This window comes from Mchenga conophoros, linkage group LG16 (genome assembly GCF_057382185.1).
Source record: "Mchenga conophoros isolate Kocher_MC1m ecotype Shallow Benthic linkage group LG16, M_conophoros_male_GT1.1, whole genome shotgun sequence".
Taxonomy (NCBI): domain Eukaryota; kingdom Metazoa; phylum Chordata; class Actinopteri; order Cichliformes; family Cichlidae; genus Mchenga; species Mchenga conophoros.
The window spans coordinates 2517010-2531284 of record NC_140541.1 but is presented as its reverse complement, the minus strand read 5'-3'; the positions used below and the strand labels follow the sequence as shown (position 1 = coordinate 2531284).

The 14275-nt window shown below is 44.4% G+C and overlaps 1 protein-coding gene across 2 annotated transcripts in view; it reads left to right on the top strand.

The window, feature by feature from the left end:
• The first annotated feature begins 421 nt into the window (after positions 1–421).
• The window catches only part of parp4 (poly (ADP-ribose) polymerase family, member 4), a 41453-nt gene continuing 27599 nt past the window's right edge, over positions 422–14275 (top strand). The window contains exons 1-11 of one of the 2 annotated variants that reach the window (XM_085248479.1): positions 422–819; positions 1420–1654; positions 2079–2172; positions 2989–3067; positions 3162–3266; positions 4059–4217; positions 4894–5031; positions 5175–5342; positions 6223–6374; positions 8404–8532; positions 13924–14022. In XM_085248479.1, the coding sequence (XP_085104605.1) occupies positions 694–819; positions 1420–1654; positions 2079–2172; positions 2989–3067; positions 3162–3266; positions 4059–4217; positions 4894–5031; positions 5175–5342; positions 6223–6374; positions 8404–8532; positions 13924–14022 (1484 nt within the window). In that variant the 5' untranslated portion in view covers positions 422–693. Of the gene's footprint in view, positions 820–1419; positions 1655–2078; positions 2173–2988; positions 3068–3161; positions 3267–4058; positions 4218–4893; positions 5032–5174; positions 5343–6222; positions 6375–8400; positions 8533–13923; positions 14023–14275 lie in introns of both variants that reach the window. The other variant, XM_085248478.1, reaches the window with a different exon arrangement.

Here is a 14275-nt window from a genome sequence, read left to right as displayed (position 1 = left end):
GCCAAAGACTAGAAAAACAGCTGCGTTTTCAAAAATACCCGTGTAGGTGCGGACGCAGCGTAAAAGAGTTAGTAGTTTATTTCATTACTACCTGTAATTTATTGCAGATTACTGGTATTTGCTTAATTGTTTACTAAATGTTTGAGGTGTGAAATAAACCGCAGTGGAGCAAAATATGGGCGTGTGTGGTTGGAGGATGTGTTTGTGCGTGTGTGTGCGCGCGTGCACGCGGGGGGCGAACATTTTTCTTGTAAAACAAAGGGGGCCCAGCAAAAAACTTTGGGAACCACTGTGTTAAGGTCTGAATATGTGACATTTCAGTCTGATTCGACACTGATTTGTCGTGGAGGTGTTCGAGGACGGAAACGGAAACGCCTCTGTTAACGTCACGACCTTTATTTTGAAAACCGAACCAGACAGGAAGTTAAATGTTGCTGCTCGCTTTAAGTTAGTCACTGGACGAGTGCGTGCTTCGGGTGTTTCGTCAGTACCTTTACTTTGCTGTTTCTGATCGTGTCGATGCTTTGTTGTATTCGTCGTTTACTAACGAGCACGAGTCCCGCGTGGCTGTTCTCTAACTGATCTGTTACGTTGGATACTTTTTGCTGAGAGTTACTTCCGCATTTTAACAGGAGTTGGTGGGAGCGCCAGCAGGGTTTTCTCAGCGCAGCTGTGTGACACTCGTCTCCAGACATGGCGGTGTTCGACAACTGCTCGGTGCTGTTCGAGCTCAGAGGTTTGTCGTTCAAGGAGAAGAAGACGGTGAAATCAGCAGTCACAGGTCACGGAGGCAACCTTTCGTTTGTGGTCAACAAACAGGTCAGTGAGCTGTCAGCGCGGGGGGAGGGGGCACTCCTCACGGCTGAATGCTCAAATGAAACTTTACTAAACAACTTTACTTAAAAAGAGCTTTTTTCTTTGGTACCTGCTGCAGCACGTGACTATTTCAGTATAATGTTCACAACATGCCAGAGCTGCACCACGAATGATCGAAGTCATTCTCCCACATCTATAGAAACATGTAGTTAATAGTTGGTTATGAATCGGCTGCACTTCCATGGAGCCTCACAGGACTGTCTGGTACCAACAGAAGCGCACAAGTGAGCAAAAGCGCTCGTTCTGCAGAAGGACGTCCCTGTGTTAGTGACGATGGTGCAGATGCTGAAGTCTGACCTAATAGAACTAGGTTCTCTTCTGATGGGAAGCTTCAGCAATTCATTATTTTTGTAAAAGTATATATTTGCACACTGACTGACCAACACAGGCCAGCAGTGCAAAACGCCTTTTGGATTGTGTTGTGCTTTCAGCTACAAAGCTGCAGTGTGTGCATTCTGCAGCTTTATGTTCAGAGACCAAAAACCAATAAATACATTTAAAAATCTTAGACTTCTCTCTCATTTCTTCCTACATTTCCCACAGTGCTCTTTGGTAGTGACAACCGATGTATCCAACCTAAGCTCCAACAGGCTGCGTAGCATTCAGAAACACCACACACCTGTGGTCGGGGTGGATTACGTGTACAGGTGTGTGGAGAGAGGAGTTCTCCTGCAGGTGGATGAATACAAGCTGGACACGTCCTCTGCCTTATCAGCTCCTCTTCATCGCTCCTCCTTCAAGGCGGCTCCACTGGCTTCGCTCGCACCTCAGCAGATAGGTCTGTATAGAAAGCACCACTAAGCAGATCTTTACAGTTTCATTTATTTCTGTATTTTTTTTCCATTAATTTGCGTTACAGACACAGACAAGCTGCTAATTCTACCCACATGCAGCACAATGACTGATATTTCCTTTACTGTTCAGTAACATCGTCCCCCCACGCTGATTGAAATACATTCACATTAAAAATGTTCAGCAGACTCAGCCAGCAGGTTGAACTAGTTTTATTAGGTCAGATGAACATGGGTGTGTGCAGCTGTGTGCAGCTGTGTGCAGTGTTACACATTCACATTGTGTTTAAAGCTGATGCAGCACTGTTGTGCAAATTGATAAGAACCTGTTTGCTACTCGGTGTGTGCAAAGATCTGTGCACAACGTGATATGGAGTTAATTATTAAACTGTGTGTGTGTCCATACTGCAGGGTCAAAAGGCCGGGCCCAACCTGTGGAGTGTGTCAGTGGGACTCAGAGGGCAGAGAGTCCTGAGAGGAGTGGGAATGTGCTGGACAGGTTCAGGTGAGAGACGCCATCTGTCTATTAGTGAGTTACATTAGGACCATCTGTCTGTTAATGTCGACGCCCTGAGTTATGAAGACACCTCTGACCTGTCACGGTACAGGACAAAGTACCAGGGATGCACTGATCTAATATTTTGGATCAGATGTGTCTGATTCTGGTTCAAGAACCTGGATGTGGTACATGGTTAACAGCCAAGTTCATTCTGCTCTGATTTACACACAAACTGGGTTCATGTGAGCGATTACGCGTGTAATAGGCGTGTAATAGGCGTGTAATAGGTGCACCGTGTGCGTTTCACACTTTGCCTCTGCCGAGTGTGAAGTGGACACACAAGCAGAAGTTGCTTTACCAGCAGGAGGAGACAATATATTTAAAGTCAAGAATCACTAGTAAAGGCACGAAGTACATCCCAGCGTCCTTCTGTGCCAGAAAGGATAAAGCTGGGCTGCTAATATGTAATTACATGTTTATACAGCACCACATGACAACAACAGTGGTGTCTTTATATTGTGAGGTAGAGCCTACAGTAATACAAAGATTGTGACTGTGATTATTGTCATGTTGGCTTGAAATCAGGTGTCTCCATCTGCTGGTACTGCATTGAACTGCAGCACAGACAGCTTTCTCTGTCAGCCCCGCCCACGTTGGCTTCAGATCTGGAAACATTGGCCTGGTTAAAAACCTGAACTGTTTGTTCTCTAAGCTGCTGTAGTTATTAGATTGGTTTAATAGTGCAGATAACTGCTCTGATAAGCTTCCTCCAGTCATGGCGCCTCAGAAGAAAGCTGATGTTTGAAATGTTCATCTTGACAGAATTTATAGAGACACTGATTCGGATCTTCCATCAGACCAAAGTGACTTTCAAGTGGCAAAGTATTCGATCTTTGAAAAGGTAAAAGAACATTTTTGTAGCTTACCACTAATGACATTCCCACAGCAATAATTACTGTAATGACTCTTACTGGTATGAAACATATGCGCTGTAGGTAAACAGCAACAGTTGGTGTGTGCTGGAGCTGCAGAGCTTCAAAGGGGAGGAGGGGCGGCAGTACCGTGTGGTCAGATACTGGAAGGATGATATACTCTGTGAGGTAAGAAGTGTTTTTACATGTGTGTATACATGTGTGAGACTGACGCGACTCCACTCTGGTTCATGTTTTCTGTGTCCTGATGTGAAACTCTATAAATGTACATTTGTCTTTTGAAATGAGAGCTGAGCTGGATCCCTGCAGAGAGCGTAGTGTTGCTTCTTTAGCTGCTCGTCTTCAGGTCCAACAAATATTAGTGCGATGAAATCTCCTGACAGAAAAAACCAATCAGTCACAAATGTAGTGTCAGTGTCACGCAGTGCTGGTGAAATACTGTGTGTCATGTGCACACTCTGTCAGTGCGCCCCAGGTGAGCTCGGTGAGCTCGAAATCATCAGCAGTGCTTAAACGAGTCCTGTGCCAAACCTAGAAGGGTTACGACCAACTCCTGGTGACTTCCTGTTTCTCCGTACAATAGCAGACCATCTGTCACTGCTCATACCTGAAGGATTGTGTGCATAGACAGTATAAAAGATGTTTCAAATATTTTCAAAATAGACTTTTTATTCAGTGTGACCTCAAACAGCTGACAGACTGATAAGATCAGCAGGAGGGTCAGGACGACTATCGTAGTCTAGGTCCTTCAGATGGAGAGCAGCTTTGAGACGTCCTCCGAGCTGCACTAACGGCAGTGTTGCTGTTCTCTGTGCAGCCGGGTCTGAGACAAGTAAGCAGGGACTGTCTGCAAAACAGGAAGACGTGTTCCACAGTGCACTGTCAGCACAATCACATGTCACTGCTTGCATAGACCTTTGATTTTGTGTCTTTTTTTGCACACATACTTGTGTTTCACAGAAGAAGGCCGTGAGGGACAAGCTGGTGTTTTTGTCCACCTCAGAGGAAGCTCTGGAGGTGTTCCAGGCCCTGAGAGACAGCCTGGAGGCTTCAGGTCTCCGGAGGCAGAGCAGGTTTCCTCCTTCTGCCTGTGAGATGGGCTCTGCGCCCCTGCAGCAGGTCTGACACACTCACTGATGAATATTGCATCACATCTTTGCTCTTTGCTCTCAGCTTTTAGACTCACCTTTATTTACTTCACTCGTTTTTTATTTGAAGAATTAAAGTTTAAAGAAATTTTCTTCAATACAAAATGTTTTCCACTTTCTTTCTGAGGTTTAATGAATCTTCAGTTTTTCCAATGAGGAATATTGTTGAATATCAACACTGACCAAAACACTGGTTATAATTTTTGACATATTAAGAGGACACAATATTACAAAGTACACTCCCACCAACCACTGTGGCCTGAAGCATCAACCTTTACTACAGCGATCTTTCTCTCTGTTAAACTGTATTGCAGCAGTTTACAGTACAAAGCTGTGGGTGGATCGGGTCTCACACCATGAATAATAACAGTTCAGTACAGATTAATTAAGAATGTCACCGTCACATCAGATGCTCTGCTTTATGTGTTCGTGTCACATTTTATATTTGTGCTCAGATTAAAGTTTCCTAAAAGTAACATAGAAGGAAAACACGAGCGTTTTGGACGTGTGTCCAAATCTGCTTTAAACTAAAAGGACTGAATTCATGTTTCTGGACGAGAGAACATGTGGGAAATCCTGTTTGACATCTGAGACCTCCATCTGTGCTGCTCAGCAGTTGGATGATACATGCTCTGTTTGATTGACAGCTGCTCCTGGAAGAGAAGCTCAACACAGGAAGCTTATCACAGGAAGTGGGTGTGTTTGTGGAGCTGCTGTGGACCGAGGCGCTGGGCTGCCTCGACAACATCCTCAGAGTTTCAGTGGACAAGCTCAGCCTGAATGATGTAAGAGTTTCTCTGTTTGTAAAACGTGGAGCTGCTGACGGTGACCACTGAGAGAAACTGCAGCTTTCCCATCAGCCTGACCTGATAGTGTGTGTGTGTGTGTGTGTGTGTGTGTGTGTGTGTGTGTGTGTGTGTGTGTGCAGGTGAGCAGGGCAGAGGGCTTGTTGCTTCAGGCTCAGAAGAAGCTGACAGAGGGAAACCACACTGAGCTGATGAGTCTCCTGGAGGACGTCTACACTCTGCTGCCACACAGACAACTCTCCATATTTCCCAGCACCAAGCTCATCTCTCAGAAACTGGACCTCTGTCAGGTACCACGCACACGGCTCTGAGACACGCCCACTGACGTCACACGTACTGAGAAAAATATCCTGCAGAATGATTTCTGTCAGAGATGCAGTGTGACTGAGCCAGGACAGAAAAGCCAACAAAACTATCACAATACAACTTGCAAAAACACGAGAGCACCGACTGGTTCCACCGCTTTGACACATGTAAGAAACAGTTCCATAAAATCTTAAAGGTCAATGTGAGGCACGTGATGTAAAGTATACATAAGGCCTCTCCCAGCTGCTGGGAGTGTTTCTGAAGGAGGAACGTTGCACTATGAACTACGACCCTTTAACTCCACCAGGAGATGGAGCTTTTTCACAAAAACCTTTCACAATTTTTTGATCGCTTTTACGCTGAAATATAAAAAATTGGTTTAGAAAATGTCAAACAGGTGGATAAACGTTAGTCAACCTGACCGTCCTGTGCACTGCGACATACACTACAGACGACCAAAACAATCCCAGCATGCATTTCTTCATTTATCCAGAAATGTTTGGGCTTCAGCTATTCCGGTTCACTGTTCCTCTTAAGAACTTTTCAGGTTTTGCTACTAAAACATATTAACACAGTAAAATGCTAACCGAGCTAGCGCCGCAGCACTGGTGTAAGCTGAGTGCTTCCTGGCTCTGTCCTGTGTCTCAGATATCATCACACATTTGTAGAAAACATTAAAGAAAAAAAATACACGACGACTTCAAAGGTTAAAAGTGTGTTTGAAGGGCCAGAGGAGGATGATGATTGGACAACATCACAAATCCCCCCACTCCAGTGCACAAGTCCATGATATCGATCAGCTCAGCCTCTGTGTTCTCTTTGTATCTTTAGACTAACACAAAACAACGATTTGATTTCCTCCAGTTAATCCGAGATGTTCTGAATGCAAGTGAGATGACTCTGAGGAGCCCCGCCCCTTCCACTGTGGGGAAGTATCGAGCTCTGAGGTGCAGCGTTGAGACGGTTCCCCCCAGTAGCTCCGAGTTTCAGGCTGTGACCGATCTCCTGCAGGACAGGTAGTTTCACGTCTACTTTCCAAACGAGGATTAAGTAACAGTGACACATTCAAATTCATGGTGACATATTGTGATAAGGACCCAACACACAGGATTTCATGTTGTTTTGACGTTTCGTGGTCACTCAGGAATAGCTGCTGCATTCCACACACCCTCCTCCATCTCCGCTGTCACTATATATACACCAATCGATCAAAGCTTTATTCGCCACATGCAGGTTGCCCTGCAGTGAAATGGGACCCCCCCCCCCCCGACCTTACACACACAACACAGACATCACATGGGGAGACAAGTCGGAGATCGGTAGCGTTACAGAAAAACACTGAAATGTACACTACAATGGGAAAGTACAAGAGGAAAAAAAGAGACCTCTGCTCATGCTGTGCTTCCATGGCAGGACAGCACGAGAACAGGAAACAAAAAAAACTCCTCTGCACAGAGAGCACATAAATGTCCACAGCACAACTTTGTGAAAGACATGACAAGCCACAGGATTGGGTGGGGGGTGAGGAGTAATCCGAAGCGAACACAGCAGCCGCCCTGCACAGTGCTACCATTCCAGCGCGGGCTCAGACCCGCCGTGTTCCCCCGCAGGAAACAAGCATCGAAGGCGTTTGGAAAAGGAGGGGGATGAGTGTGTGCTTATCAGTGTAAGTGTATGTGTGTGCGTGTCCAGAGTTCAGCGGAGACAGTGTCCTTCGCCCTGCCAGGCTAAGTAAACAGTCTTCCAGCCAACCCAGGTGGCCTTGTAGGGAATGGGAAGGAACAGACTCAACAGAGTCGTTATCAGGGTGTTGTTCGGCTCCGGCCTTGAGCCCACAGCTGGCGCTGAAGGGGTCTCCGCATTATAATGGTGGTTTTTCTTTTACAAACAACTCATGAGAATTTCAAGCCGTTTTTAACACTCCGACACCGACACTGGTCTCAATCTCCCGTTGGATAGCTGCGAGTTTCTCCATGATGTTATTTACCTTCAGTTCCGTGATCTTTTCAGTCTTTTGCTCACATAGCAGATTCTGAGACCTCACAACCGCAGCCAACTGATCTGCGATGTAATCCAGCTTCCACCCAGAGGTGTTGTTCCGAGTGGATTCTTCCCTGATGTACTCCAACATACGCTCAGAGGTGTTATTCTGAGCATTCACTGCAGCCGTAAGCGCCTCCAAGCTCCATGCTGCCTTCAGTGAGCCCTTTCTGAGAAGTCGCACCTGTCGTTCCAATCCCAGCGGGCAGCCTTGTGGGGGTTTGAACAGCCGGTTCCGCTCTCTTAATTCTCCGATAAGCCAGGGCCAAGCTAGCTCTGATCAGCAAGAACCCTGTTATCATGGTTCCGAATAGGTAGATATCTTTAGCGTCCTCGATCGACAGTCCCGCCAAGCACACGATCCTCTGCCACCCGTCCATCGTGTATCCGGCAGGGAAAGTCCCTCCAGGGCACTCGGGCTCTCCCGAGCCCAGACTTCTCGTTAAAGGGTGTCAATAGCATCCAGAGACCAGTTGATCGAAGCCATAATTCTCTTTTAGGTTTTAGACACAGACTGTGAGAGAGTGTTCCAGGGAAGTGAAAAAAGCACGAGACAAGACAAGGACATAAGAAGCAAAGCAGGGAAGATAAGGGAGAGGAGTGCTTTTAGGTGCTCTGCCCCTTCACTTTGGAGTTCCCCCGACCTCAGAAACACTTTATTCCCTCTTTTTAAGTCCAACCTTAAAACCCACCTGTTGAAAATTGCCTACTCCATATAACTCATCCATGAACTTAAACTTTCTGTCTGCTGCTCTTATTATTGTGTATATTTCATGTTTTTATGCCTGTTTATTTGCTGTACAGCGTCCTTGGGTGTTTTGACAGGCGCTTTTAAATCAAATGTATTATTATCCCTGCTGTCAGAAGCCGGTCGTTGCAGAGGTAAACGAGCCAACGTGTTCACAATGATCTGTCTTCAGTTTTCTGGCGCATGTCTTCTGTATGCAACGACACAAAGATCTCTTTCACAGATGTTCCCTCGCTTTAATCTGTGTTTCGCAGCAGGGTGCAGATCCAGCAGATTGTGCGTGTCGGCCGAGGGGTGGAGCTTCAGACCTTTAAGAGCGAGCTGGGGAATGTTAAGCCACTCCTCCATTCCTCCAGTCCCAACAACTTTGTGGGAATCCTGTCTCGGTGAGAACAACTGATCCTGTCGTTTGTCTCATACCTGATTTACTGTAAGAAAACGGACTTCAAGCTGAACCCACATCGACAAAACTCTTCTGTAAAGCCGTCCATTCAGAGACTTAGCTCGTCGCATCGAGCTGTGGTTGACACTCTCATATACACTGAAACAAAGTCTGAATGTCGTCAGGGTGTTGTAGTCACCCGCCGTGGGCAGGCAGGCGGGTGGCGTGAACAACAAGTCAAGAACGTGGCGCTGTGGGGAATTTAAACACTTTAGCTGCAGCTACCAAATATCTCGATGAGTCTGGATCTCAGTGACGTTGACCTCGAGGTCAAAGTTGTCTGGAAACTTCATGATAACTTTAATTGATACCATAGCTGCATGTAGTAGTGACCTTGACCTGAAGGTCAGAGGTCAACTGAGAGTTAATGAGGAACATTTATGCCATAGATGCGTCTTTGGGGAGGGGGCGACTTGTGGCCGTCAGTATTTAATTTTATTCAACTTTTGGGGATAAAACACAACCGTGTGGACGTCTTAGTCCGTTTGCATGAACACGTTTGATTTAATATGTCGACCAATCAGATCAAAGACTGAAGGAAAAAACAAAGGTTTTCTGTATTTATTGTGTTTCAATAAATACTCTGTGCTTGGTATTTACATGTAATCTAACTGATAAGCTACCAGGACATCTCTGCCTGTGTTCTGCTGCGAGTGCAGATCTGTGATGCTGTGTGGGAATAATGAATGGAAACTTAATGGGACAGAATCCCGTGTGCTTGGATTCTAAGAAGAGCAACAACAGCTTGCTGTCATGGTGTGCGTGCAGCAGGACTCAAGGTGCCAAAACTCAACTTTATTTGCTGGACAGGAAACGAAGAGAAAACTAACTAGACTGGGGAAGATAAACAGGCAGACAGAACTCGCATGAGGATACAACACGACACAGAGCAACAAAAACACAGGGCTCGAATAAACACCGGAGCAATCGGGGAATGGGAGAGGGAAACACAGCTGGGACAAATCAGACCTAACTAGACAACAGAAGCAAAACCAACACGCTGCACACAGGACAGGGACTATCAAAATAAAACAGGAAACACAGAAACAAAACTTAAGGACTAGAAATTACAGAACAAAGAACTACTAGAGCTCGAAATACAGAACCTTAAACCAAAAGACTGGTAATGATAAACCACGATGAAAGCTCAATAATTATACCAAAATCAAAACACACGACCCAGGACTGTGACACTTTGGGTCACACCAAAGGTTTGTTGTCTGTTGTGAGACATGTCTCGCTTTTTAACCAGTTAGAGGAAACTGTGATTCGTCTTTAACCCTTTAGAGCCGGTCGGAGCGGGCACGCTCTGTTTTGTGTAACTATTTTTAAATCCCGGTAGCTCTGCAACCACGTGAGCTAGCGCAATAATTTTTTTTGCATATGAAACCGGAGGAGTTGTACTTACATCTGATGCCATCAGCTTGTCCTCGGTCACAGTTTCCTTCCACATATAGCTTTGCAAAAACTGCATAAAAAGCGCTTGCAGCAACAAAAACATAATATTCCAGAAACATGCTTTGCCGATCCGATCAGCTGTTTGTAACACTTCCTACGTCCATCAGCGTGAACTATCACATGGCCGCCATGTCCTGCCCGAAACCGGAAGTGACGTCATTTTTCGCGGAAATGTAGTTTTTACCATCAGGGCCTCATGAGCCTATACTGGTGTTTTTAAAAGTTATCTTTGACTTTATGACTTTCTGTGTCGTTTCTGGGATGCTGAGGACTCATATTGCACTGCTGGAAATAGTTTATTTTGATGCACATGCTGCTTTTTTACGCATTTCCGATCATCTTCCTGTGTTGTTCACTCTAACACTGCGCTGCTCGATGGACAAGTCGAACGCCCCACTGCGCAAAAAGCGAGCGCTTAATGTACTAACAGCACCTGCCTTTTCTGCTGCCTTTATGGACTCTGGAATATTGAACTCCAATTGTAAAAATGTTGAGGACCTTTCGGCTATTCTTCATTCTACTTGCACTTATATCTTGGACTCTATTGCACCATTCAGAACTGTGCGCGCTAAGAATTCATCAGAACCGTGGTTGAACGATTACACCCGCTCCCTCAGACGCGACTACAGACGCGCTGAAAGGAGATGGAAAAAGGACAGATTGTATGTTTCCTTACAGATTTTAAGGACTCGTCTCTCTGCTTATCAAGAAGCTGTAAAAACTGCAAAAACACAATTTGTCTCAAACTTAGTATCAGCAAACGGTCATAGGCCTCAGGTACTTTTTAACATTCTTAATCGCTTTTTTAGTTTATGTGATAATCCTGGAGTTACTTCTTCACCAAGTATGTGCGATGATTTTTTAGCATTTTTCAATAACAAGATCTTATCGATTAGGGCCCTTGTTTCGTTGTCTGTTGTCTCAGTTCAAAGCCCTCCACCTGTGTGTTCAGCTGTCTTAGAGCAGTTTGATCCCGTCTCCCTTAAGGACCTGACCGCGATAGTTAGTGGCCTAAGATCATCACACTGCCCCTCTGATTCTCTTCCCCCGAGTCTGCTCAAAAACACTTTTAATATTGTTGGCCCTTTTATTCTGAAATTGATTAATACGTCCCTTACTACAGGCTGCGTCCCACTATGCTTCAAACAAGCTGTAGTTCAGCCTCTTCTTAAAAAACAAAACCTGGACCCAACTGTTCTGTCTAATTACAGGCCCATCTCAAAGCTTCCTTTTCTATCTAAAGTTTTGGAGAAAGTGGTCTATCTACAGTTGCAGGCACACCTCGATTCTAATATGATCTCAGAAAAATTTCAATCTGGTTTTAAATCATTACATAGCACTGAGACAGCACTTTTAAGGATTTTTAACGATATTCTCTTAACTATGGATTCTGGCAGCCCTGCTGCCCTTTTACTGTTGGACTTGTCAGCAGCTTTTGACACGGTTCACCACGACATCCTGTTATCACGGCTAGAATCGCATGCTGGCCTAAAAGGATCTGCCCTTCAGTGGTTTCGCTCCTACTTGACAGAAAGGTTCTTTTATGTCAATATGGGCCCCCACAACTCCAAATTAGCTCCTCTTAAATACGGCGTTCCTCAAGGCTCTATTTTGGGTCCCGCCCTCTTCGCACTCTATTTGCTGCCATTGGGCTCCATCTTCTCGCGGTACAGCATTTCATTTCATTGCTTTGCGGATGATCTACAGATTTATCTACCTTTAAAATCAGGATCAGATCAACCGCAGCTCTTATTACGCTGCCTTGACGATGTTAAACAGTGGTTATCATTAAATTTTTTACAGCTAAACGAAAACAAAACTGAGGTTGTCATTTTTGGCAATTTCAATCATATCGACAGCACGTTGGGTACCCTCTCCTCGTATTGTAAAACACATGTAAAAAACCTCGGAGTTTACATTGATGGTTCTTTTAAATTGAATAAGCAGGTGAGTGCAGTAGTTCAGTCCTGTTTTTTTCAGCTAAGACAGCTAGCCAGGATAAAGCCATACCTTCCGGCTGACGTCTTCGAGCGTATCATCCACCTTTTTCTTACTTGCAGATTGGACTACTGCAATTCATTGTGTTATGGTCTAGATCAGGCCACCATCCATCGCCTTCAGATGGTTCAAAATGCTGCTGCTCGCCTGCTAACTGGTACCAAACGGAGAGAGCATATAACCCCAATTTTAGCCTCTTTACACTGGCTCCCTGTCCCCTACAGGATCCAATTTAAACTCTTACTTTTTGTTTTTAAGTCACTCAACGCCCGAGCCCCCCCTACTTGTCAGAGCTCCTCTCTGCCTATGCTCCAGGAAAACCCACGAGATCTAGTTCAAAACTATTGTTGTCCATTCCACGGACTAACCTCAAATCTCGTGGTGATAGATCCTTCTCTGTGGCAGGTCCCAGACTTTGGAATAGTCTCCCCTTTAATATTAGATCTGCTCAAACTCTTGAGCAATTTAAATCTTTACTAAAGACACACTTTTACGCTCTGGCTTTTAACACATTATGACCCAAGCATTTTGGATTTATCTGAATTAGTTAGTATTGTTTCAATTCTTCTATTTTATTGTTTCTATTGTTATTATTGTATTACACTGTAGTTTTTAATTTTATTGTTATTGTTAAGCACTTTGTGCAGCATCGGCTGTTGGAAATGTGCTATATAAATAAATCTGACCTTGACCTTGACCTTGACCTTTTTTGCAAATTTGCAGTATAATATTTATTTTCGTTTTTCCTGCAGTGTATAAAAATTGGTGTATTTCAAAAACAAAACTATGAAGACACTCAAAATAAATTTCCTGTGGTGGGAAACTATTTTGTGCAACTTTTTTGTATTTACAGTTTTGAGGGATAAGCCTCTTAAATTTCTCTAACTAGAAATATATGTTAAAAAAACAAAAGCGATTTTCAGTTTTTTTGTAGTTTATTGCACTTTTTTGCAATTTATGTAATTACTATGCACTTAATGCAGACATATTATTAAAATCTGGGCTATAATGGTTGTATTGATGTATATCAACTTGAAATGCTCCCAAAAATGGCTCCACAGCATGTAAAAATATAATATAAGCTCTGGTGGACTTGGTTCTATGGTAGGTCCTAAAGGGTTAAGGACACTGACTGGCCAGGTGGATTTCAGCCGGACACCGTGTCTCTGGATGTTTAGTGCTTTATTTCTACAGCCCCAAATCACAACAACAGTCACCTGAAAATGTTGTTAGTGGTTTCACATTTATCGTGTATACAGACACGCACGATGTGTTTATCACATCACTTTGAAACATGTCGTTTTTTCACCTGTCCTCTCTCTTATTCTTTCACTTTAGATAAACATTATGTCCATAAATATTTGGACAGAGACAGGTTTGGTTTTTTATCACAATGAATTTGTAATGAAGTTCAGACTTTCAGCTTTCATTCAGAGGGTGGAACAAAAAGATGTGAGGAACACAATCTCATCATTTCAGGGGCTCAGACGTCATTGGACAAACGAAACAAGTGAAAGTAATTGTTGAAACGCCTTTTCTGGCACTGACAGCCTGAAGTGTTGAATTCATGGACATCACCAGACGCGAGCCTCCTCCTTTGTCATGCTGTGCCTTCACTGCAGCAGCTTTCAATCGCTGTTTGTTTGTGAGCCAAAGTCTTCAGCCAATGAAACGCTCAGCTGGGTTAAGATCAGCTGACTGACTTGGCCTTGGCTCCGGCTGTACGTCTTGTGTCCATCTGTATTAGGAAACGCCGTCCAATCATTTAGCTCGATTTGAGCAGACCTCCTTTACATAACGATATCTTTACTTTCATATGAATTGTGTGTCTTTAATGTGTGTAGTGAAACAGCAGCTGTGTTTGTGTCCTCCTCTTCAGTGGCCTGCTGCTGCCCCGTGTGGGAGTCGAGCACCACGGCATAGAAAGAACCGACGTCGGCAAACTGGGCGGTGGGATCTACTTTAGTGATTCCCTGAGGTTAGTCGAAAATCCCAATTTGACCAGTTTCTTTGTGTGTCTGACACATATGCTGCTGTGCAAAAGTCTTGAGCCGCCCCTCATTCATTGACAGTTTGCCATTGAGTGAAAAGTGTAATACGACACATAAGGCAAGTATGAAGAACTAGTTCAAGGACGAGAGACGTGTTACAATCTGGACACAAATCTGATGGTTCCATTGATTTTGATTCCCAACACCACTGAACTCAGTCTTGCACCTCTCCCCCGACTA